At 45.6% G+C, this 26396-nt stretch overlaps 2 protein-coding genes across 10 annotated transcripts in view; one reads left to right on the top strand and one right to left on the bottom strand.

Moving 5' to 3' along the window:
• Positions 1-4576: 4576 nt before the first annotated feature.
• mrpl14 (mitochondrial ribosomal protein L14) lies at positions 4577-14086 on the bottom strand. Of its 7 annotated transcripts, none has more exons than XM_038799005.1 (3): positions 13943-14086; positions 7281-7355; positions 4577-5119 (listed from the first exon to the last, which is right to left on the bottom strand). In XM_038799005.1, the coding sequence occupies exons 2-3, from the start codon at positions 7346-7348 to the stop codon at positions 4753-4755; spliced, it is 435 nt and encodes a 144-aa protein (XP_038654933.1). In that variant the 5' UTR covers positions 7349-7355; positions 13943-14086; the 3' UTR covers positions 4577-4752. The 7 variants fall into 7 exon arrangements, with proteins under 7 accessions (XP_038654933.1, XP_038654935.1, XP_038654936.1 ...); XM_038799007.1 differs by having other exon boundaries at positions 13832-14030; XM_038799008.1 differs by lacking the exon at positions 13943-14086 and adding an exon at positions 13801-13857.
• A 152-nt stretch (positions 14087-14238) lies between these two features.
• The window catches only part of LOC119967011 (CSC1-like protein 2), a 235052-nt gene continuing 222894 nt past the window's right edge, over positions 14239-26396 (top strand). Inside the window, exon 1 of one of the 3 annotated variants that reach the window (XM_038799002.1) lies at positions 14239-14503. The gene's annotated coding sequence lies outside the window, so the exon portion shown is untranslated. The remainder of the gene's footprint in view (positions 14504-26396) is intronic. The other 2 variants (XM_038799003.1, XM_038799004.1) reach the window with 2 other exon arrangements.

Below are 26396 nucleotides of genomic sequence, written 5' to 3'. Positions count from 1 at the left end.
TCAGTAAGGCCTTTGACAAGGTCCCTCATGGTAGACTGGTACAAAAGGTGAAGTCACACGGGATCAGGGGTGAGCTGGCAAGGTGGATACAGAACTGGCTAGGTCATAGAAGGCAGAGAGTAGCAATGGAAGGGTGCTTTTCTGATTGGAGGGCTGTGACTAGTGGTGTTCCGCAGGGATCAGTGCTGGGACCTTTGCTGTTCGTAGTATATATAAATGATTTGGAGGAAAATGTAACTGGTCTGATTAGTAAGTTTGCAGACGACATAAAGGTTGGTGGAATTGTGGGTAGCGATGAGGACTGTCAGAGGATACAGCAGGATTGAAATCATTTGGAGACTTGGGCGGAGAGTTGGCAGATGGAGTTTAATCCGGACAAATGTGAGGTAATGCATTTGGGAAGGTCTAATGCAGGTAGGGAATATACAGTGAATGGTAGAACCCTCAAGAGTATTGACAGTCAGAGAAATCTAGGTGTACAGGTCCACAGGTTCCTGAAAGGGGCAACACAGGTGGAGAAGAGTCAAGAAGGCATACGGCATGCTTGCCTTCATTGGCTGGGGCATTGAGTATAAAAATTGGCAAGTCATGTTGCAGCTGTATAGAACCTTAGTTAGGCCACACTTGGAGTATAATGTTCAATTCTGGTTGCCACACTACCAGAAGGATGTGGAGGCTTTGGAGAGGGTGCAGAAGAGATTTGCCAGGATGTTGCCTGGTATGGAGGGCATTAGCTATGAGGAGCGGTTGAATAAACTCGGTTTGTTCTCACTGGAACAACGGAGGTTGAAGGGCGACCTGATAGAGGTCTACAAAATTATGGGGGGCATATACAGAGTGGATAGTCAGAGGCTTTTCCCCAGGGTAGAGGGGTCAATTACTAGGGGGCATAGGTTTAAGGTGTGAGGGGCAAGGTATAGAGTAGATGGACGAGACACATTTTTTACACAGAGGGTAGTAGGTGCCTGGAACTCGCTGCCGGAGGAGATGGTGGAAGCAGGGGCGATAATGACCTTTAAGTGGCATCTTGACAAACACATGAATAGGATGGGAATAGAGGGATACGGACCCCGGAAGTGTAGAATATTTTAGTTTAGTCGGGCAGCATGATCGCACGGGCTTGGAGGGCCGAAGGGCCTGTTCTTGTGCTGTACTTTTCTTTCTTCTTTGTTCTAGCTGAAGATGGTTGGGCCTTGGGCACTATCTGAGGAATGTTCTTCCCAATTTGATTTTACGATTCACAAATCACCCCTAATTTCCTCTATTCCATTGAAATCAGCCCCAGTATGTTTCTGGAACATACCTCTTCATTCACCTGAGGAAGGAGCAGTGCTCCGAAAGCTCGTGTTTGAAACGAACATGTTGGGCTTTAACCTGGTGTTGTAAGACTTCTTACTGTGCTCACCGCAGTCCAATGCCGGCATCGCCGCATCATATTTATATATTATCATACCAGGCAGTATCTTAATGAATTTGCACTGTATCCTCTCTGTTGCCTATGGTGTGGAGCCCAAACTGCAGACAGTGCAATACTGTGCAATACTGCAGGTGGGCGCTAGTGAGTTGACAGCCGGTTGTAAACCTCTGCTGATTTATTTCCAGTGATCCTGCAGAAATAAAAAATGTATAAAGTCAGGTTCTAACCCAGTACGTCAATTAAAGTTCGATATCTGATTCACCACAGCACTTGGAAATTTGGATGTAGCCCTCAATGCAAAATAATCAGCATTTTGTGTTTTCCAAAGTCTTGTGACTGGAGGGACTGCTTTTAATGTCTTGCGAACCTGAATTCTCTGTTCTTTTGCATCACCCAGCCTTCTCTCCCCCCCCCCCCCCCCCCTTCCAGGTACCATGCTCGAAGAGGGTGACTTCCATTGGATTTGTCCATGATTATGCTTGGCAAAGTACTGCAGTGGTTTGCCGTTGCCCTCCGCAGAATGGCTGACCAGGAAATTCTCCCTTTCCTACCGTCTGCCAACAGGAAACTTGGAAGGGTTTTGAGGCTGGTAGACAGGGTAGTTTTGGCCATGTATGAACCATCAAGTCCTGAAGTGGGGCTTGAAATCCAGAGCTTCTGGTTCAGAGGGAAGACAAGATCTTGCAGATTCAATGTAGACTTAAGCTTTTTTAATCAAAATGTACCAACTAAGATTCAATAACATTGTATGTTGTTACATATCCACTGGGCTAAAAGGAATTCACTGCATGCTCACCTGATTAATTGTGTGTACACCCCATTGGGAACTGAAGTGAACCTATTATACATCTGCTGAGCTCATGCGTATATCAGTATTTTTTTTTATTTTAAAACCACTACTATATATTTAAATACCTACCAGTCATGACTCACATCAGATAACACAAAAGAAAAACTCTGCTGAGTATAAAACTGAGCAATTCTGCTCCCAGTGGTCACAGACTGATCAGCGTTAAATTAGCTGTGGTCTAAGGGTGTAAGGCTGGTCTCAGTGCTCGAGCCTTATCTAAGGAAAGGTTAGGCCGAGTTCACTCTACACTATTCTCCCCTCTTACCCAGTGGTGTGGATTGAAAACATGGATAGGTTTTAACTAGGGGCAGCGCGGTGGCACAGCGTCAGGGGACCCGGGTTCAGTTCTGGCCTTGGGTGACTGGCTGTGTGGAATTTGCACATTCTCCCGGTGTCTGGGTGGGTTTCCTCCAGGTGCTCCGGTTTCCTCCCACAAAGAGGTGCAGGTTAGATGGATTGGCCATGATAAATTGCCCTTAGTCTCCAAAAATGTTTCGCGGGGTTACTGTGTTACGGGGAGTGGGCACAGGGAAGGGTACTCTTTCAGACACTGGGTGGAGACTCGATGGGCCAAATGGCCTACTTCTGCACTGTAGGGAGTCTATGATTCCTCAAATAGCCAAATAGACTGCTCCAACTCACATGGTTGGTTTAGCACAGTGGGCTAAATTGTTGGTTTGTAATCCAGAACACAGCCAGCAGCGCGGGTTCAATTCCCGTACCAACCTCCCTGAACAGGCGCCGGAACGTGGCAACTAGGGGCTTTTCACAGTAACTTCATTTGAAGCCTACTTGTGACACTAGGTGATTATTATTATTATGGTGACTAGGCATGTGGGAGAAATATCCTCGGGCAACCAGCACAGGAGTAAATATAGTCCAGCGGAGTGTTGGGAAATGGGTGGGCCCGATGGAAATAATGCAAAATAAACGCTAGAATATTCATTGTGCACAAAGTGTGACATCAGGCCTATTAATATACACACCTCAGCCGACCAGATCACCTGCCTCACACTGTCTGAAGTCAGTCCCATGGGTTTCCTGAACAGTGTTGTGTTTGTCTGGTTCAGAAGAGAGCACAGATACTGTTGTGACGGTTCTATTAAGCAATTGCAGTGCCAGTCAGCAACCCCTCACACCCTCGGTGCTTGTCCCATAGCAGGGCTCTTCTTTATCTCTGACTCTTAAAAGCTTCTTCACAGCTAGATGCTAGCTGATTCAGTAATTTCCAACTTTACTGGGAAGCCTGAGCTATGATCTCAGCCGCACTGACTAAACAAACCCATGGGGCGATGAGGTATTCTGTTTATGACACTGCGCCACCGTTAATTCTTAAAGGACACAGATTTGACAAATTTAACACAACAAAGTGCGGGTCGAGCTGTGGAACTCACGGAATCGGTCTTAAAAATGTGGACAGACTGGATGGGCCAAAAGGTATCCTACTGCTCTGTACCATTACAAAATCTGATAGCTGGTGCAAGATAACAGACCTGAGACAGGGCACTGTGACTGTACACAGTGGCTCAGGATTTTCTTGGAGCCATTTTAACTTTATAAGGCAGGCAGAGAGAAGGGAGGCAATGGACTAGCGGTATTGTCACTGGACTAGTAAACCACAGACCCTAGAGTGATGCTCTGGGGACCCAGTTGAAATCTCGCCACTGCAGATAATGAAAATAAAAATCTGGAATTAAAAGTCTAATGATGGCCATGAAACCATTGTCGTAAAAACCCACCTGGTTCACTAATGTCCTTTAGGGATGGGAGATCTGTTGTCCTTACTTGGTCTGGCCTACATGCAACTTTTAACTGCCCCCTCAAGGGCAATTAGCGATGGGTCATCCCTGCCTGCAATGTGCATGTCCAGATGTGACAGAAGGTAATAAGGAAGGCAAATGGAACGCTGACTTTTATTTCAAGTGGCTGGAATATAAAAGTAAAGAGGTGTCGCTGCAACTGTCCAAGGTACTAGTGAGGCCTCATTTCGAAAACTCACTGGAGAGTTAATAATGGAAACTGAGTTTTTAACAATTTTGCTGTTAATTGGCAGCATTCCTCCCAGTTTTATCCAAATAAGGCCATTCAGCCTGAATCTCTCTGTCAGTGACAAGATGGCCAAGGGTGTGTGAAAAATGCTTCAGAAACATATCCATTGAGCTATCCCAGGGCCAGAGTCGACAACATGTGGACATCTGATATAAATCTGGATGGAAAATGTTGGTGTAGCAATTTGCAATGAGAAAGCAGACCCGAAAGCATGGCCAAATATCATGACAACAGGAAATGAAGCTATGGACAGCAAGGGCATATATGACACAAGCAATTTAATATAGAGATGTACAGCTGATATAACTGAACCTCTCCTGAAATATAAAATGTCCATGGCTACAATGGAAGCCGCGCTTGACCTGCATGAAACAATTGTTTCTCTCCATAAAACATTTCCAAAGTTGATCATTTGCACTATAACTCAGCAGGTCCATCAGACAAATTTTTGTGCAATTGCCAACACTTTGGAATAATCGCCTTCCATCTGGCGCAGGCTGGTGGGGGTAGGCACCTTGATGCGTGTTCCCGTCGGGTTTCCATTGTCTTCAATGAGCACCACATTGTTGGAGTCGAATTTGGGTGTCATGTGTGGCCCAGGCATCCGCTGACCGACAATCAGGGCCTTTTTCTTCTGCCCTTTGATAGCCAGTAAGATTTTGTCTCCCACTTTGCCAATACCATTTTTGGTATACACATGGATGCACTTGGGCGGTCTGTGATACGGCGTGTTGCCAAGGGAACTGTTGTCCACTACCCGTACTCTGCTCATTTTCTGTAAGGCTTCACGGGCTGCTGAAGTACTGAATTATGGGAAGAGAATGAAGGCAGCTTTTAATCATTAGAAGAGATACACACCATCATCAGGGTGAAGTTCCCCAGCCCCCTTAAACTTACTCCTTGTACCCTTCTAACATTTGGGTCCAGTTCAGTCACTTTCCCCTGTCTCATTTGATAAATATAAGACATTAATAAACTTGCAGAACAGATGTGTATATGATAAAACAGTTCCAAACTAGCAAAATGAGAGGTGGTGCATTTTGGTAAGAGGAATAATGGAGGTCATACAGTCATTGCAAAATAAGTGTCTTAAATGAAGTAGAGATGCAAAGGAATCTTGTAGTAGACATTCATAAGTCTCTCTGCAGCAATGAGGGTGGACAAAACCAATTTAGAAAAGAAAATCAAGCTTCATTTCTAGAGGGGCAGTATTGAAAAGCAGTGCAGCACGGTTGCGCAGTGGGTTAACCCTGTTGCCTCACAGCGCCGAGGTCCCAGGTTCGATCCCGGCTCTGGGTCACTGCCCGTGTGGAGTTTGCACATTCTCCCCGTGTTTGCGTGGGTTTCGACCCACAACCCAAAAGATGTTCAGGCTAGATGGATTGGCCACGCCAAATTGCCCTTAATTGGGGGAAAAAAAATGATTGGGCACTCTAAATTTAAAAACAAAGAATTGAAAAGCAGAGCGGTTATGTTAAAAGTGCGTAGAACCTTGGTTTGATCACATGGAGTACGGTGAATCGTTTTGATCTCCGTATTATCAAAAAGGATACAGAGGCATCAGTTACATAGGTACAGCTTTTCTGTTCTAACGGGTGACCAAATTGAGGTCCTTAAAATTGTGAAATGATTCGATAGGATAAATGAGACCCGAACTAGAGGGCATAAATATAAAGATAGTTACTGATGGATTTAATAGAGAATTCAAAGGAGTTTAGTAAAGACTCATTAAAGGGGAAGCTAGATGACTACATGAGGGAGAATGTAATAGAATGTAATGCTGTATGGCGACATGAAGTTAGGTGGGAATAGGTTTGTGTAGAGCACAAATATCAGCACGGACCCAATGAACTCAATGGTCTGTTCCAGTGTTCCAAATTCCATGAAATTCATTCATGGCCATTTTTCATGCTCCAGTTTAGTACATGATTTGACTTTGGGAGCAAAGAGTCATGATGGTGCTGAATGGCAACAGGACAGCCTCACAGGACCTTCACATAACTGCAGTTTGTAGCCGGATTCAGGGCAATTAAAAGTTGGTAACTCCAGTTGATTTGTTTTCTGCATCTCCCCCAACCCTTGGACTTCAGTGGAGCCACATCATCTGTACTGTCCCCAAAGCTAACTACGCAGAGCCCAGCTAACACTGGACTGATCACAGAGCGTTCCAGATCTGTATTGCCCAGCATCATATCGAGACAACACATCACAGTGCCATAAAATTAGCTCATGAACTCTTTTTATTCACAATGCTCAAAAAAAATTGGTTCTATAAATTGCCCTTAGTGTCCAAAATTCTATGATAATCTATGATTAACCTACGACAAAAGTTCGGCACATCGTGGGCCGAAAGACCTGTTCTGTGCTGTATTTCTCTATGTTCTATACCAGCTGTGCCACCATGGGGAGACACTGAGCTACACCAAGTGCTTTCTCATCAAGAGGAAGGGAAAAGTCAGGAATAAAAGAAAGATGATAGAATCAACTTGGGTCAGAGACACACCGTTGCAAAGAAAATCTGAGTTTAAATTCCACTCCACAACGTGAGCTCACAATCTAGGTGGATTCATTAACACAGTACTCAGGGAGTGCTACATTGGCAGACACTGTCGTTTGGAACATGTGCTAAATCAAGCCTGGAAGTTAAAAATCCCTCGACCAATAAAACAAAATAGATCAACTGGCCGAACGCATCATTGCGGTTTGTGGAATTTTGGCATACATATGCTATAATTTACCTACATTACAACAGTGATGCACCAAGAAATTCACTGCGTAAATTATTTTGTGTATGGAGAAAAGCAACAAAGCGCTTTGTAAATGCAAGCCTATTCTTACTTTCAATTTGATTTGAAGTGAAGGTGGCCAATTTAAGCAGCAGCAGCAACCCACTGGAGGCGGTCAAAAAGCAGTCCAATAAGTTGTCAACTGGAATTGCAGGATTGATAGATATAGGTGTAGTACCTGAACATTCGGTTCATTGCTTCTTTTGCACAAGTCAATGGTGTGATGCTTTTCCTGAACAGCGCCATAAGGAGCCTGAAGACAAGATGATTGAGATTTACACTGAAACATGGCACACAGGCTGCACTGCTGTAACATATCATTAATATCTCTACCAAATTCCTTTCAGATTGGCTGCCACTATTTGAAATTATTCAGAATTTTTGCACCCACTTACTCCATAAATGAATGCTCTCAGTTCTAGTTTCCACTTTAACTGCATCAGAAATTGAACATTCATGACAGTTTTCTACCTCCCACTGAAACCAGCAGACTATGCAGCTTGCATAGTTAGTTGTCAAGCTGTCTGCCGCTCCCATCCAATTCTCTAATTTTCTCTCCTGATGGTGTACAGTCCCAGAGGCACAATCCACCCTCCAGTACTTGGCCCAAATGACTATTTTCATGCACAAGCCTTCAATGTGTCTTTGTAGATTCAGCTGTATTCAGCTGGTCTGGGGCATTAAAACCAAGGCTAATTCTGCCCTCACCGGATGCCCCACACACTTCCCAGCAGAATTTCAGTTATCAACAGCAACCATAGGAGGCCATTCGGCCCATCGAGTCTGAACCAGCCCTATGAATGAGCACTCTACCCATGTCCCCTCCCCAGTCCACCCCACCCTATCCCAGCAACCCAAAATCTTGCCTACACATCCCCGGACACTAAGGGGTAATTTATCATGACCAATCCACCTAACCCGCACATCTTTGGATTGTGGGAGAAAACTGGAGCACCCGGAGGAAACCCACGCAGACACGGGGAGACCGTGCAGACTCTGCACAGACAATGACCAAAGGCTGGAATTGATCCCGGGTCCCTGGCACTGAGGCAGCAGTGCTAACCACCGTGCTGCCCCCGCCCTATCCTAGTCCAAAGATCTTGCAGCCAACTGAAAGAACTCTAGAAATAGGATCAATAGTAGACCATCAAAGTCTGCTCTGCTTTTAATACATGCATGGCTGATTGTGGACTTCAACTCCATTTTACCACCCACTCCCCATAACCGTGGATTCCCTGAGACACCAAAAATCTATCCCAGCGCTAATTGTATTCAACGATAGAGCACCCTCACCCATCTGGGAATCCAAACATCCACAACTGAGTGAACTAATTTCCTCTCATCTCAATTCTAAATGATCAACTCCTCCGGAAGCAGTGCTCCCATATTCTAGATTCCTGATCAGCATCTACTCTATCAAGCCTCTTAATAACCTGTATGTTTCAATTAGATCACCTCTCATTCTTCAGCACTGCAGAGAATATAAGCCCAATTGACTCAAGCCTCTCATCCCTGTGACCAATTAGTGAGACTGTTGTAGTGCCCCCAATGCCCACATATCCTTAAGTGTGGAGACAAAAACTGCACACAATAGTCCAAATGTGGTCTCACCAAAACCCTGAACAATTGCAGCAAGGCTTCTTTATTTTTGAACTCCCATTCCCCTGCAATAAAGGGCAACATACCATTGGTCTTCCCAATAGCTTGCCCCACGTGCATGCTACTTTTCTGTACTAGCACATTTACATGTCGTTGGATATCAATATTTACAAGTGTCACACCTTTTAAAAAATATTCTGCTTTTTCATTCTTACACCAAAGTAAATAACTTCACACTTCCACATATTATACTCCATTATCTTTTTTGATGCCCACTCACTTAGCCTGTCTATCTCTTTGCAGCCTCTATGTGTCCTCCCCATAACGCACCTTTCCTGTGAAGACAGCCAAAATATTTATTCAATGCCTTTGCCATTTCCTCCTTCCCCGTTATACTTTCTCTTGTTTCTGCTTCGAAGTGAACAGCTTTTACTTTAACTACTCTCTTTTTTAAATGCTTTTTAAACTTCATACAAACTGCACACGGTAGCACAGTGGTTAGCAATGTTGCTTCACAGCGTCAGGGTCCCAGGTTCGATTCCCGCTTGGGTAACTGCTGTGCGGAGTCTGCACGTTCTCCCTGTGTCTGTGTGGGTTTCCTCCGGGTGCTCCAGTTTCCTCCCACAAGTCCCGAAAGACGTGCTGTTAGGTGAATTGGTCATTCTGAATTCTCCCTCAGTGTACCGAACAGGCGCCGGAATGTGGCGACTAGGGGCTTTTCACAGTAACTTCATTGCTGTGTTAATGTAGGCCTACTTGTGACAATAAAGATTATTATAACAGCTTCTATATTTGTGCCTAGTTTACACACATATCCTAATTTTCCACCTTTTTAATCCACTTTTTGGTGACACATTACTGGTTTCTAAAACACTCTTCATCCTTAGACTTGCTGTTGTACTTTGCAACATTAAAAGTCTCTTCTTTTACTCTTCCTGCTTGAGCCCCAGATGGGTCTTTCTTGCTGAATGCTTCACCCCATCTGACACTAGGGCTGAAAGCTCCTAACAAAGGGGATTAGACAGGGAAACTTCCCATAATGCGGTACCAGCCTCCCCAAACAGGTGGCGGAATGTGACGCCTAGGGGATTTTCCCAGTAACTTCATTTGAAGCCTGCTTGTGACAATAAGCGATTTTCATTTCATTTAATTTCATTTCAGTACCAAACTAGGCAGTATATTTACCACACATACCTTTGGATAACCCAAAATGACCACTTACTCATCCTGTCTATGGTAAATATTTATGCTATATAATCTGGTCTAACCCAGTATCCTTTCAGTGGCCTTACAATTTTACTTTCCAATTGCAGAATTATTTTGTTAATTAAATCCCCCAAACAACCAGATCAGTGACACAAGATCAGATTTGCCAGGTGGTGAGGGGTTAGACTGGTATTTAATCAAGAGCTTTCCAAGCGTGCAAAGCTACGTGAGAGAAAGATAAAAGAAAAGAGAAAGATAAAAGTAAAGTCTGCTTAAACTGGAGCATGATATCCCTCTCATCTCTCTGCAACTTACTAAATGGTAAAAGAAACAATAAAATGTGAGCAATGTTAGTGGCTGATAAACAGAGCCAGAATAACGCTGGTCAAAGACATTCTAACAGCATCAAGGTATAATTCACTCGTGCTCATAATATGGCTCTGGGACCATTAGTGGGAAGTATTTTCTTTTACTCTAGTTCTTGGCAGAATTGCTGCTTCATCTGACTGGGGCTAACCAGTCCAGCTTACCATGGAATAACAATTGTGATCATATTTCAAAGTTCAGGTGATGGTTACACAACAAAAATAATTCTACCGATGTGCCACAAGACCTGGACAGATGTTCCACCTTGAGCTGATGAGTGTCATGTAACATCCAAGTGCAAGGCAATGACCATTTCAAAGAAGGAGTAAGCCTAATCATCTCCCCACTTGACATTCAACTGCATTCTCATCACTGAATTGGGAATGAAGAATAAATACTGGCCCAGCCAGCAACACCTACATCCCATGAATGAATAAAACAAATCTTTCTTCCTCAATTGTCATTCATGCTTTGCTCTAAGAGATGGATGTATGTTTTTTTTTTAATTTGGAGTATCCAATTGTTTTTCCTAATTAAAGGGCAATTTAGCGTGGCCAATCCACCTCCCTGTACAACTTTTTAGGTTGTGGGGGTGAGAACCACAGAGACGGGGAGAATGTGCAAACTCCACACAGATAATGACCCACATCCGAACACGGGTCCTCAGGACTGTGAGTGCTAACCACTGCACCACTGTGCTGCCCAAGAGATGGATGAATTTTGAGCATTCCTCCTGCTCCGAGGCATAATACACTTATCTAAGTTTTACATCATTTGCCAGTCATGAACCCATTCTCCCAACACATTAAAATTGGCGCAAAGTCAAACATTATCTATAATCCTAACATTCATATAGCGTAGTGTAATCAGCAAATTTGCAGATCTTACCAACACCTAGGACAGCACGGTGGCACAGAGGGTTAGCCCTGCTGCCTCACGGTGCCGAGATCCCAGGTTCGATCCCGGCTCTGGGTCACTGTCTGTGTGGAGTTTGGACATTTTCTCCGTGTTTGCGTGGGTTTCGCTCTCACAACCCAAAGATGTACAGGGTAGGTGGATTGGCCACGTTAAATAGCCCCTTAATTGGAAAAAAATGAATAGGGTATTCTATCTTACCAACACCTCCATTTACATCATTAATAGATGATGTTAATTTGAGACAAGAACAAAAAATTTAATTTTGGTTCAAAAGCAAAATACAGCAGACTGTGAAAATCTAAAGTAAAAGCAGAAAATACTGGAAATACTCAGCAGCTTCTACAGAGAGAAACAGAAACGGTTTGGGTTGATCATGTCACTTAATCTGATGTCACTTAATCTGATGAAGGGTCTGAAACATTAACAAGCTGTTGATAGAATCTTGACAGTGCAGAAGGAAGCCATTGACCCTCTGAAAGAGCACCCTACCTAGGCCCAACTCACCACCCTATCCCCCTCTAACCTTTGGACATCAAGGGACAATTTAGCATGGCCAATCCACCTAACCTGCACATCTTTGGACTGTGGGAGGAAACCGGAGCACCCGGAGGAAACCCACGCAGACACGGGAGGAACGTGCAAACTCCACAGTTACCAGAGGTTGGAATCGAACCTGGAACCCTAGCGCGGAGAGGCTGTAGAGCTAACCACTGTGCCACCTATATTGCTCTTTGCTGACCTTTCTTTCCTTTATAATCCATAGGTTTTCAAATCCAAACTGGGCATGACCAAACCATTCCTTAATTTCATATATTCTTCTCATAACTTTTCAGTTTTGCAGGTGTCCTCCACAGAGGGAATTTCACTCAATTTTCAGCAAGCAAATGGATAATTGAACCACTCCAAGGGGCATCAGAATTTGGTTCGATTTTAATCCTGTCCTCATTGAGGGATATGTACTTGCCTTCAAAAGTCCCACTGGTTAGGTATCAAGAGAAGGGATTGGATTTGCTTTCTCTTCCCTCAAGGGGCACTGGCAAATATGGGATTCTCGTCCATAGTTTCCCTCCAGTACATCTTCACACATGACAGCATAGCCAGTGAGTTTTGAGCAGGCTATACAGCCAAGTCCACCCTTTCCTCACCCAATCCCAAGGAAGATTTAAATCACCCCCACACTGCATCCAAAAGATTCTAACACCCACCCTTCAGGGAAAACAAGAGAAGTAGAGCAGCCATTCAAGGTGGGTCCACCATTCAATAAGATCATGACTGATCTTCTACCTCAACTACACCTTCCTGTGTCATCCCCATGCCGCTCAATTGCCCTTGGTATTGACCTCTGTCTTGAATAGTCAATAAATAAACATCCACATGCCTATGGTTGGTTACCCTTTGTGTGAAGGTATTTCCCCTAATTTCAACACTAAATGAGACTGGCCCCTCATTTCAAATTTCCCAGGCAGAGGAAATATTCTCCAAGGAAATCCTTCAAGGTGTCATGCTTCTTTACTCCTTAGTGATGACAGAAACTTGAGAGAACTTCCCATTCTTCTATAAAATAGGTGAAGGCCACTCGGCCCTTCGAGTCTGCACCACCATTCAATATGATCGTGGCTGATCACACAAATTCAGTATCCCACTCACGCTTTCTCGCCATACCCTTTGATCCCTTTAGCATCAAGGGCCACGAGCACCTCCCTCTTGAGTATATCCAATGAACTGGCCCCAACAGCTTTCTGGGGTAGAGAATTCCACAAGTTCAAAACTCAGAGAAGAGGTTCTTCCTCATCTCAGTCCTGAATGGCTTACCCCTTGTTCTTAGGCTGCGAATGGGCAGCACAATGGTTAGCACTGTTGCTTCACAGCACCAGTTCGATTCCCAGCTTGGGTCACTGTCTGTGTGGAGTCTGCACGTTCTCCCCGTGTCTGCTTGGGTTTCCTCCGGGTGTTCCGGTTTCCTCCCACAAATCGCGAAAGATGTGCTGTTAGGTGAATTGGACATTCTGAATTCTCCCTCTCTGTACCAAACAGGGGCCAGTGTGGCGACTAGGGGATTTTCACAGTAACTTCATTGTGGTGTCAATGTAAGCCTACTTCAGACACTAATAAAGATTATTATATTGAAGTCGGTCATTGTACTCCCTCTGGGTCAAGCATCTATTGGTTTGGATATACTTTGAAATCTGAATTCTAAAGAGGAGGCTGGATAAAGGAGCCCGGGCCGGGTCTGGCAGCGCCTGTGGAGGGGGAGCCCTGCCAAGCGCAGACGGCTCTTGCCCCACATGGCCTCAGGGAACAGGCCGCTCCGCCGTGAGGCCCTGACTGACCGAGCCGCTCCGCCGCGGGGCCCTGACTGACCGAGCCGCTCCGCCGCGGGGCCCTGACTGACCGAGCCGCTCCGCCGCGGGGCCCTGACTGACCGAGCCGCTCCGCCGCGGGGCCCTGACTGACCGAGCCGCTCCGCCGTGGGGCCCTGACTGACCGAGCCGCTCCGCCGCGGGGCCCTGACTGACCGAGCCGCTCCGCCGCGGGGCCCTGACTGACCGAGCCGCTCCGCCGTGGGGCTCTGACTGACCGAGCCGCTCCGCCGCGGGGCTCTGACTGACCGAGCCGCTCCGCCGTGGGGCCCTGACTGACCGAGCCGCTCCGCCGTGAGTCCACCGGGCTGCGTCACGCTACGCGGAAACCATGGCGACGCCGCAACATTTTCTCTTTAAACAACCTAGAATTAAAAATTCCTGTTTAAACCTCTTGTCGTTTGCGGGAAGGGATAGTTGGCGACGTTTCTGGAAAGTTCTATGTATCTGGGAAAGAAACGATAGGGGTTGGGAGGAGAGGGAGTGACGCAGCGGGCACGCACCGGATGGTAGCGTCGAGCGTGGGGGTGGCGTGGAGACGTCATCGCGTCCTGACCGTCTAGCAAGTAGCGGTCTACCTGACCATTGTGTCATCGCGCAAGAGGCGGCAGTCCTGGAGACGTCATCTCGCAAGAGGCGGCAGTCCTGGAGACGTCATCGCGCAAGAGGCGGCCGTCCTGACCACCGCCGCCGCCCCTCCTCCTCCTGCGGTTTTTTTTAATTCTCCCCTTCACCTGAAAGGCGGCAGTTGTTGAGAGCAGCGTCGAAATTTGGAGCAGGGTGGACTTTTTTTTTGTTTGTTTGTTTGGGGAGCGGGAGGAAAAAGAAAACACACAGATTTATCCAGCATAATAATCACTGGCCCTTTTGATGGATCTGGCGTTTTAGCAGCGAGTGCGGACGGACGGAGACAGGCTTGGTTGCTAAGGCTGCTGCTGCTGTGGGTGTGCAGGTAAGGAAGGGCCCGCCTGCCGCCCGGCCCACACGGCCGCTCTTTGGCCGCCTCCCTTCTGGAGGGCGGCGGGGGAAATGTTCGCTCTGACAGAAAGACGCCGGCCGGTTTAGACGGCAGCGGTGCAAATAGCCGCTTTAATTCCCTGGACTTGGCGCAGGGGGAAAGCGACATGTTTATTTGCATTTAACAAGTGGCTCTTTATTTTAGAGAAAATACCGTTTGCTCATTTTTATTCCGCCCTGCAACCTCGACTGACGATGCAAATCGTCGTTTCTTTGGCGGAATCCACATGTTGGTTTATTTTTATCATTGCATTTTATTTTAAACCCCCCCTCCCTCTATAATTGGGCTCAACATGTTGTCGCATTCCCTGTCTTTCATGCCCTGTTGGAGACGTTGTCGCTTCAATATTTTCCAATTAGTTGTCGATTTACAGATCTGGCAAGAGTTTCTGCAGCTGGGCGCCGAACCCTCTGGGAGGGAGGGAGGGTGGGGATTGGGAGTGAGGGTGGGGATTGGGATTTATTTATTCTGTTTGTCCCTGAGAGATGGCCTGTCTCTCTCTGCGCCTCTCCTAAGGCTGTGCGTGATGGGAAGAGGTAAACAGTCCCCGCCTGAAAATACTCTGTAAGGGTTTTCTGATTCCTCCTGACATGTTCCTCCAAGATGTGCTTATCTTGTCATTCGGTTGGCTATGATATGAGTTTGCAGGTTTCTTTTTTTTTTGGTGGACAACACAATTTGGTGGCTTCTGCCCATCGCATCTTTGAAATATCACACGTTCCAGTCTACAGAACTCTCTCTCTTCATGTCGGCGTTTTGTTCCCTCGTAACCGTGTTTGTTTGCCCCGTCGTGGTTTCTTTCATCCCGGTCTTCCACGTTTTGGCTGACGGGGAGGTTTGGGTGGAGGTGGCTGGGGAGGCGATGGGGTGCATGTAGGGCACGGGATGGAGAAACTGGAAATCCGACTTGGAAACCTGTGCACTGCGGATGGATGACTGAGGGAGAATGATAGGGAAATTAAGCATCCCATAGTGAACTTTATATTATTTCTCCGTCTGTTGGTTATTGAGTTGTTTAGATTACAGTATTTTGATTCTCTGCCATTTCCTCCCTGTTTACAAGTTGCTCCACTTCAACCTCCACTCCGAGGATAATGGGTTCAGACACTGCCACCAGCCCTTTCCAGTGCCTCTTTGCGTCACATACACCCATTTATGAAGTTGGCAATCTGTTTATAATAGGAAAAGAGAATTTCAGTGGGGTTTAAATCTATTATAAGACTAGGTGCAGAAGTCGGCCATTCAGCCCATCAAATGTGCTCCACAATTCAAAAAGATCTAATCCTCAACTTCACTTTCCTGCCTTTGCTCCATAACTCTTGATTCCTTTACTAATTAACCATCTGTATATCTCAGCCTTTAACATAAGGACACAGTAAAAAGTCTTACAACACCAGGTTAAAGTCCAACGGGTTTATTTAGAATCACAAACTTTCAGAGCACAGCTCCTTCATCAGGTGAGACCTGCTGCACTCCGGAAGCTCATGATTCCAAATAAACCTGTTGGACTTTAACCTGGTGTTGTAAGACGTAGTGTGCCTAACCCAGTCCAATTCTGGCACCTCCACATCATGTTTAACATAAGGACATCACTGCAAGAGTTCCTCAAGGTAGTATCCTTGGCCCAACCATCTTCAGCTGCTTCATCAATGACCTCCCTTCCATCATAGGGTCAGAAGTGGGGATATTTGCAGATGAATGTTCAGCACCATTCGCGACAACTCGGATAATGAAGCAATACATGTCCAAATGCAGCAAGACCTGGACAATATCCAGGCTTGGGCTGACATGGTAAGTTACATTCATGCCACACAAGTGCCAGGTAATGACCATCTCCTACAAGAGAGGATCTTAACCATCGTCCCTTAACATTCAATGACATTACCATCGCTGAACTCTCCACAATTAACCTTGAAGATTGATCGGAGACTGAACTGGACTAGCCATATTAATACTGTGGCTACCAGGGCAGGTAAAAGGCTAGGAATCTATAGCAAGTAACTTACCTGCCCCCCCTGCCCCAAAGGCTGTTGACAATCTACAAGACACAAGTCAGGAGTGTAACGGAATACTCTCCACTTGCCTGGATGAGTGCAGCTCCAAGAACACTCAAGAAGTTAATCACCATCCAGGAGAAAGCAGCCCGCTTGATTGCTCCTCCTTCCAATAACATTCAAACTCTCCACCACCGACAAACTGGCAGCCATGTGTACCATCTACAAGGTGCACTGCAGTAACTCACCAAGATTCCTTAGCACCTTCCAAACCCACGACCACCAACATCTAGAAAGACAAGAGCAGCAGATACCTGGGAAACACCACCACCTGGAGGTTCCCCTCCAAGTCACTCACCAGCCTGATTTGGAAATATATTGCCTTTCCTTTACTGTCGCTAGAGTAACATCCTGGAACTCCCTCTCTAACTGAACTGTGGGTGTAACACACCTAAAGGACTGCAGCGGGTCAGGACGGCAAATCACCACCACCTTCTGAAGGGTAACCAGTGATGGGCAATAAATGCTGGCCAACCAGTGATGCCCACATCCCATAAATTAATTTTTTTTAAATAAGGGCACAGCCTCTACAGCTCTGTGGTAAAGAATTCCACAGATTCACTCCGCCAGGAAGAACTTTCTCCTCCTGTCTGCATATTCTCCCCGTGTCTGCATGGGTTTCCTCCCACAGTCCAAAGATGTGCAGCTTAGTTAGATTGCCTATGCTAAATTGTCCGTTGTCCAAAACAGGTTGATTGGGGTTTGCGGGATGGGGTGGAGGTGTGGGCTCCAGTAGAGTGCTCTTTCCAAGGGCAGATGTGGACTCAATGGGCCGAGTGGCCTCCTTCTGCCCTGTAAATTCTGTGAAAAAACAGCAAAACATGAGAAGGAAGAGGTAAAATAAATTTTCAAATTGGGACTAAATTGCTGCAATGCAATGTTATTGTCTTCACTATCTCTCTGAATAGAAGTAAATGTTTTTTGAGTTCAGTTTTGTTGGGGTGGTGGGGGAGATTGTCAATGTGAGTGCTTTTGCTAGAGGTTGAGTCAGAATATGATGGCGTCATTGGAAGTGTTTTTATATGCACATTATATGCACATTGCCTGCAGCAAGTTGAACTATTGTGATGAAATTTGTGAAATAATATTATAGATTTCCCATTACCTTTATCAGTACAAATCCTTGCCTTTTGTTAACTAAGGTGAACGGCTTTATTTCCAAGACAAGTTCCATGGAGAAGATTGTGGCTTGGCCTTTCCCAGTAATGCCACTTCCCTGGTTAAGATGGTTGTGACTGGAACCATGGAATTTGTTTTTGAGGAATTTGCCAATGGTACTTATTTCAGTGGGAATGACATACATCCTTTGTGTTATAATACGGGTTCAATTCCCATACTGGCCTCGTCAAAATGCCGGAATGTGGCGGATAGGGGCTTTTCACAGTAACTTCATTGGGGCCTACTTGTGACAATAAGCTATTATTATTATTATTATTATTATTAATGGTGCCGATTGTAAAGCATGGCAAATCATTCACTGTGGTTCGATTACTGCTAGAAATAAGTGGGATGGGCCATTTATCCCATAGCCTGCTCTGCCATTCAGTAAGATTGTGGAAAATCTAACTCTACATACCCTCCTTCGGTAGCACAGTGGTTAGCACTGTTGCTTCACAGCGCCAGGGTCCCAGGTTAGATTCCCGCTGGGTCACTCTGTACGGAGTCTGCACATTCTCCCTGTGTCTGCGTGGGTTTCCTCCAGGTGCTCCGGTTTCCTCCCACAAGTCCCGAAAGAAATGCTTGTTAGTGAATTGGACATTCTGAATTCTCCCTCTGTGTACTTGAACAGGCGCTGGCGACCAGGGGATTTTCACAGTAAATTAATTGCAGTGTTAATGGAAGTCTACTTGTGACAATAATAAAAATGGGATTGGATTGGATTTGTTTATTGTCATGTGTACCGAAAAGTATTTTTCTGTGTGACGCTCAAACAGATCATTTAGTACATGAAAAGAAAATACGCAATAGGGCAACACAAGGTACACAATGTAAATACATAGGCACCGGCATCGGGTGAAGCAGACAGGAGTGTAGTATTAATCAGACCAGTCCATAAGAGGTAACAGCAAGGAAGATTATTTCACCTTTTTTCAAAGGCTTGCCTCTATACAGCAACTTGTGTAACAAAACATTTTCCGTAGAATGAATTGCATTTTTAAGTATAACGTGCAGTTAAGCAAATGTTGAAACTATTTTTCATGCAGCCCGATCCGACAGACATAGAGAAATGGTGTTAGCTTTTAAGGGCATGGCTAGAGGAATTTTGGTGAGGCATTTGGTTAATTTCTATTTTTGCCAAGGTGCTATATAATTGAGATGGGGTCATGGTTCAACATCTCCTTCAAAGATCACCAGCCTCTTTATATCTCCCTTTGAATGACATGACACTTTGATAACTTCTGATATGGATTTGAAGCTACAATCTTTAAACTGAGGCAAGTGTGCTACAAGCTGAGCCACGTTGATATCAGTGTTCAGTCTGGAACTACAGCAGGCCATTGATTCGGTCAATGCTGCCACACCAGCTCACTGCTGTTCCTTATGTTCGCTTGCTCATTATTCGGACTGAAGCTTCCTCTTTGCACTGAAAAGTGAAAAAACGCATTGTATCCATTGTCATTTCTCTCTGTCCTGCTGTCTGGATTTCTATTAGCTAAATACTTTGTTCTTTCTCCTACTTTATAATAAATTGATAAAGGGAGTAAGCACTTTTTGTGCTCTCACAGTTAGTACCGTACAGTATGTGTTGGGTACAATGCTAAAGAGTATTGTTCAGTGGAGATTCTATTGCCCACAAAATCAGTGTGTGAAAACTGTAAATGACCTGTGAAGTAAATGCTTGTTTGAGAATAGCACCAGTGGCATTGGCTATTAATGTCCTGCTGCTATCTTTCCAACTACACTGTTGGGTCAAACGTAATGTCAATTTGCCACTTAGTGGTGGGTACTTTTCCATTGCATTCTTCAAGCAACGGGAGTCTTAACTTTGATAACCTCACCTTGTTCCACCTTCCTCACCACCTTTTTAAAGTCCTCATTCTTCACTGCAGCTAGCTGATCCTCATCCCGCCTTGCTTTTTCTCTCATCACATCCTTCAATCGCTATCCCAGTTCCACTTCCTTCTCTCATGAGTTTAGTGTGGTGCTGTCCGATGTGACTCAGTGGAAAGCACTCATCTCTTTCGACAAAAGATGGTGGGTTCAAGTACGGACATGAGCTCAAAATCAACAGTCCCAGGGAGTGCTATACTGTTGAGGTGCTATCTCTCAAATGAGTCATTAAGCAAGACCCTGTCTGCCACCTGAGGTGGACGTAAAAGATTGTACAAGTCTGTTTGTAAAAGAACAGGAGAGTTCTTGTCAGTGTGCAGGTCATTTATTTATCTTTCACTACTATGCAAGACAAATCATCTGGTCATGACCAAATGTCTGTTTGAGAGAGCTTGCTGTGTACACATTGACTGCCATGTTTCATATATTACAAATGTGACTACACTTCAGATTCCTGTGAAATGCTTAAGTTTTGATATTGTGTGAGTCTATCTTTCATTAACTCAGTCTGTTCATATAAACTTTGATTTAGATTTATAGCCACCTCAATAATTTTCACTTTTTACTAACATGGTCTATTGTCCTCTGGTTTAGATTGTGGATAAGGTCCTGTCCAAATACATCCTTGTATTTCTCGTGTGCATGCGGAATTGGTTAGCATTGATTTCACTGGAGTTAGAAGAATGAGGGGAATCTCATAAAATCCTATACAATTCTAACTGGATTAGACAGGGTAGATGCAAGAAAGATGTTCACAATGGTGTGGGGTGTCCAGAACCAGGGGTCACGGTCCGAGGATATGGGGTAAACCGTTTAGGGCAGAGATGAGAATTTTCTTTGCCCAGAGAGCGATCAATCTATGGAACTCACTACTGAGGAAATAGTTTGAAGCTAAAATATTGAGTGTTTTCATATAGCACTTGGGTGAAGCAAATCAAAGAAGATGAGGAGGAAGGCGAGATCAGGCCTTGATCAATCATGATTGTGATGAATCGCAAAACAGGCTCTCTGAATCGAATGGACTTCTGCTCCTGTTTTCTATGTTTCTACCTCCATCCAACTTCGCCTCTTTCTCTGTCCACTTCTAAAGAAAATGCTTTTCCCAAAGTCACTTGCAGTTGCACTTTCAAGCTCACAGCTACCTTACTTTTAATATTCCGTTTGTCACAATGCTTATGTAGTTGTCGATCTGCTTAGCCACTCCATCACCACACCGTTTGCCCTTGTTCCTAGTAAAACCTTTACCCTCTGCACCACCTTTTTTCCAATCCCAATCATTACCTTGAAATGATGTTAATTGCCTTCCCCATCCACACCCCATTCGGTATCGCAAGGTGCTCAAGTATGGTTGACCTTGCTGTGCAGCTACCATTGCTGCTAACCCTGTTTTCTCCTTTTGTATCTAAACCTTGATCCAATAATTTTAATTGTTATAATCTCCCATTGTGTCTTTTCTCTAAGCTTACAAAACCTGCTGAGGATGCGATTTTCCTTCCTGGTTTTCATGATAACTGATATTATCATTTGTGGCCTTTCCTGAGGTACAATAATAATCTTTTATTGTCACAAGTATGAAGTTACTGTGAAAAGCCCCTAGTCGCCACATTCCGGCACTGTCACTGCCTTTCAAAGTTGCATGGTATCATCAGCTCAAAATTTATCCTATGTGACTGTCCTTGCAAGCTGGCATCCTGTCAACAACAACCTTTCCTCTAAAGAGTATTTAAATGCACTGGCTCATCTTTGCAGGAACTCCATGATTGGTGGCACAGTGGTTAGCACTGCTGCCTCAGCGCCTGGGACCTGGGTTCAATTCCAGCCTCGGGTGACTGTTTGTGTGTGGCGGTTGTTTGTGTGTGGAGGTTGTATGTTCCCCCTGTGTCTGCCTGGGTTTCCTTCGAGTGCTCCGGTTTCTTCCCACAGTCCAAAAATATGTGGGTTAGGTGGATTGGCCATGCCAAGTTGCCCCTTAATGTCTGGGGATGTGCAGGTTAGATAATGGGATTATGGGGATAGGGCAGGTGGACACACTTAAATGGCACAGTGCCCATCCAACAGCTCAGTGCAGACTCGGTGGGCCAAGTGGCCTCTTTCTGCACTGTAGGAATTCTATGTATCTTTCAGTCAAATATCTGTCGCTGCTGCAGCACGTGGGAGGGTTTAAACTTGTGGCAGGAGGCTGGATACCAGAGCAATAGGTCAGAAGGTGAAATAACTTGAGGGGGTCTAGAAGAATAGGGCCAGTAAGACTCAGAAAAAGCAGACAGAGAGATGTTGCTGAAAACAGCAGAACTGGTGGTCTGAAGTGCATTTGTTTCAATGCGAGAAGTATAAAGGGTGAGGCGGTTAACTTAGAGCTTCAATTAGTACCTCAGGGAGGGTCAGGATTGATTGGCAGGATCATAAACGTTCCAGGATTCAGATGTTTCAGGCAAGATAGAAGGGGATGTAAAAGGGGTGGGGGAGTTGCACTACTGGTTAAGGAGATTATCACAGCTGAACTGCGGGAGGACACCTCCGAGGGCTCATGCAGCGAGGCAGTTTGGGTAGAGCTCAGAAATGGGAAGAGTGCATGTTGGGGGTTTACTACAAGCCACCTAACAACCAGCAGGAGATAGAGGATATGTAGGTAGATTTTGGAAATTTATAAAAGCAACAGGGTTGTTGTTGGTGATTTAAAAAAAAAAAATTGAGTTTCCAATTAAGGGGCAATTTAGCGTGGCCAATCCACCTACCCTGCACATAAGAGTTCATAGAATTTATAGTGCAGAAGGAGGCCAACCAGTCCATCGAGCCTGCACTGGCCCCCGGAAAGAGCACCCCAGTTAAGCCCCCTGCCTCCATCCCATCCCCCTTTATCCCAGTAACCCCACCTAACCCTTTTGGACACTAAGGGGATTTTAGGATGGCCAATCCACCTAACCTGCACATCTTTGGATTGTGGGAGGAAACCGGAGCACCCGGAGGAAACCCACGCGCACACAGGGAGAACGGGTAGCATGGTGGTTAGCATAAATGCTTCACAGCTCCAGGGTCCCAGGTTCGATTCCCGGCTGGGTCACTGTCTGTGCGGAGTCTGCACGTCCTCCCCGTGTGTGCGTGGGTTTCCTCCGGGTGCTCCGGTTTCCTCCCACAGTCCAAAGATGTGCGGGTTAGGTGGATTGGCCATGCTAAATTGCCCGTAGTGTCCTAAAAAGTAAGGTTAAGGGGGGGGGGGTTGTTGGGTTACGGGTATAGGGTGGATACGTGGGTTTGAGTGGGGTGATCATTGCTCGGTACAACATCGAGGGCCGAAGGGCCTGTTCTGTGCTGTACTATGTATGTTCTAACGTGCAGACTCCACACAGACAGTGACCCAAGCCGGGAATTGAACCTGGGACCCTGGAGCTGTGAAGAAACTGTGATAACCACTATGCTACCGTGCTGTCAGGATGGTTAATAATATTAGGCAGGAACATCTTTGGGTTTCGGGGTGAAACCCACGCAAACATAAATGTCAGACCCCTCAAGAGTATTGACAGGTAGAAGGATCTAGGTGTACTGGCCCACGGGTCACTAGAAAGTGGCAATGTAGGTGCAATTCGCATACTGCCACAACCGGTCCACAGCAGCCGCCATCTCCCTGGACTTGCGCTCATCCCTGGAATATCTCGACAACAAGGACTCCTACGTCAGACTCCTATTGACTACAGCTCTGCCATCAACACCATGACCCAGCCAAGCCTATATCAAAGCTTCAAAACCTAGGGACCAATGTGGCCCCTCCCTCTGCAATTGGATCCTGGACTTCCTGACCCATAGACCACAATCAGTAAGGATAAACAACAACACCTCCACAATAGTCCTCAATACCACGACTTCCGGTGGCGGCTATGAGGGGAGTAGGTTGCATACTTGGTGGCTCCCAATCTGGTTGGGCTTTTGGACCTTTTTCCTCAACTTATTCTCTCTTCCAACTTCTTCCATCGGGCAGGAGATACAAAAGTCTGAGAACATGCACTAACAGATTCAAAAACAGCTTCTTCCCCGCTGTTACCAGAATCCTGAATGATCTTTTATGGACTGAACTGATCTTTTCACACATCCCCTCCACTGACTAGTACTATGCTCACCCAATTACTGTGCCTATGTATTTCATAGAATTTATAATGCAGAAGGAGGCCATTCGGCCCATCAAGTCTGTGGACTGTGGGAGGAAACCGGAGGAATTTACATTGTTATTTATGTATACCCTTTGTTTTTTCACGCGTGGAGCGATCTGTCTGGACTATGGAGCAGATCAATACTTTTCCTTGTACCTCGATGGGAGGAAACTGGAGCACCCGGAGGAAACTCACGCAGACATTGGGAGCACGTCCAGACTCTGCACAGACAATGACCCAAGCAGGAATTGGACCTGGACCCTGGTGCTGTGAAACAACTGTGCTACCGTGCCACCCGAGATGGGCAGCATGGTCAGTGCAAGCTTGGAGAGGCGAAGGACCTGTTCCTGTGCTGTGATTTTTTTTTTTTTTTGTTCTTTACTGTAGTGATCCAATAAAAGTCACAAACCACATCCTCTGTGATTATGGCCATGGTGCACTTTTCCTTCTCTTCCCATCTCAATCTTATTGCAGCCTTTGAACCATTTACCGCACCATCCTGCTAAAGTGTCAGTGCTCCGTTGTCTAGTCCTGTGGGATTGCTGATGTCATGTGGATCCTATCAATTGTAGCCAGAGAATCCACAGCAGTGGCTTCTCTTTCTGTCTCCGCAACATTAGCTCTGGAGCCTGAAATGATCTCTCTTTGGCCCTGCACTTCAGCATCCACTTGCCTTGTGAACAAGGCATGCGATCAGCTTGTGATTCTCTTCTGGCAATACCCAAATCACTTTCTGATTAGTAAGTTGCAGACAACACAAAAATTGGTGGAGTTGCAGATAGTGAAGAGGATTGTCAGAGGATACAGCAGGATATAAACAGGTTGGAATCTTGGGCAGAGAAATGGCAGATGGAGTTTAATCTGGACAAGTGTGAGGTAATGCACTTTGGAAGGTCCATGTAGGAATTACACAATAAATGGTAGAACTCTTGCGAGTATCGACAGGCAGAGAGATCTGGGCGTGCATGTCCACCGATCACTGGAAGTGAAAACAAATGTGGATAAGGTGGTCAAGAAGGCATGCGGCCATTGAATATAAAAATTGGCAAGTTATGTTGCAACTATACAGGAACTCAGTGAGGCCTCATTTGAAATATTGTGTACGATTCTGGTCGTCACACTACCAGAAAGATGTGGATGCCTTGAAGAGGGTACAGAAGCGTTTACTAGGGTGTTGCCTGGTATGGAGGGCATTAGCTACGAGGAGAGGTTAAGATAAACGTGGTCTGTTCGTCGTTGAGAGGCGATCTGATGGAGATCTACAAGAGTATGAATGGCATGGACAGAATGGATAGTCAGATGCTCTTTCCTAAGGGTAGGAGAGTCTAGTACAAAGGGACACAAGTTTAAAGCATGGGGAAAAGTTTAGAACTGATATGCGAGGCAAGTTTTTTTTTCACAAGAGGGTGGTAAATATACAACTAGTATTTTATATCGTTCAATTAAAGACCCCTTTAGGCACAGCAAAGAAAAATAAAATTTGTCCAGCGCATGAGATTAAAAAGAGACGTGACAAAATGCTTCAATACATGTGGGTGTTATAGTCATAGAATTATAGAACTTTCAGTGCAGAAGAATGTCATTCGGCCCATCAAGTCTGCACCCACAGTTGGAAAGGGCACCCCACTTACGCCCACACCTCCACCCTATCCCCATAACCCAGTGACCCCACCTAACCTTTTTTTGGAAACTAAGAGCAATTTAGAATGGCCAATCCACCTAACCTGTGCATCTTTGGACTGTGGGAGGAAACCGGAGCACCCGGAGGAAACCCACGCAGACACTGGGAGAACGTGCAAACTCTGCACAGACTGACCCAATCCAGGAATTGAACCTGGGACCATGGAGCTATGAAGCAAAAGTGCTACCCTGCCGCCCATAAAGTCAAAAAGGGCGTTGAAGGAATTTCAGGAGGAAATTGCAGAGGGAGCGACTGAGATGGCTGAAAGCCCTGGATCAAAGGGAGGGTGAATATACAAGAGGGGAGTTGTAGGTTGTGTGGGGAGTGGAGGGAGTTGACTGATTTGACATTGAAGGTTGTTCAGATGTGGTATGCCGACACAAATAATTAAAGTTTTAAATTTGAAACAGTGGAAGACCAGGGTGTAGGGATGAGTCAGAAGGACTTTGTGCCAATTAGCTGGACAGCAAAGCTTCAGTTCGGCTAAAATTTATAGAACATAGAACAGTACAGCACAGAACAGGCCCTTCGGCCCTCGATGTTGTGCCGAGCATTGTCCGAAACCAAATCAAGCTATCCCACTCCCTGTTATTCTGGTGTGCTCCATGTGCCTATCCAATAACCGCTTGAAAGTTCCTAAAGTGTCCGACTCCACTATCACAGCAGGCAATCCATTCCACACCCTAACCACACTCTGAGTAAAGAACCTACCTCGGACATCCCTCCTATATCTCCCACCCTGAATCTTGTAGTTATGCCCCCTTGTAACAGCTACCTCCACCCGAGGAAATAGTCTCTCTGAACGTCCACTCTATCTATTCCCCCCTCATCATCTTATAAACCTCTATTAAGTCATCTCTCGTACTCCTCCGCTCCATGAGAAAAGCCCTAGCTCCCTC

This window comes from Scyliorhinus canicula, chromosome 6 (assembly GCF_902713615.1).
Source record: "Scyliorhinus canicula chromosome 6, sScyCan1.1, whole genome shotgun sequence".
In the NCBI taxonomy this organism is placed as follows: Eukaryota; Metazoa; Chordata; class Chondrichthyes; order Carcharhiniformes; family Scyliorhinidae; genus Scyliorhinus; species Scyliorhinus canicula.
Note: the sequence above shows the minus strand (reverse complement) of the source record. Positions and strands in the feature narration are given on the sequence as shown.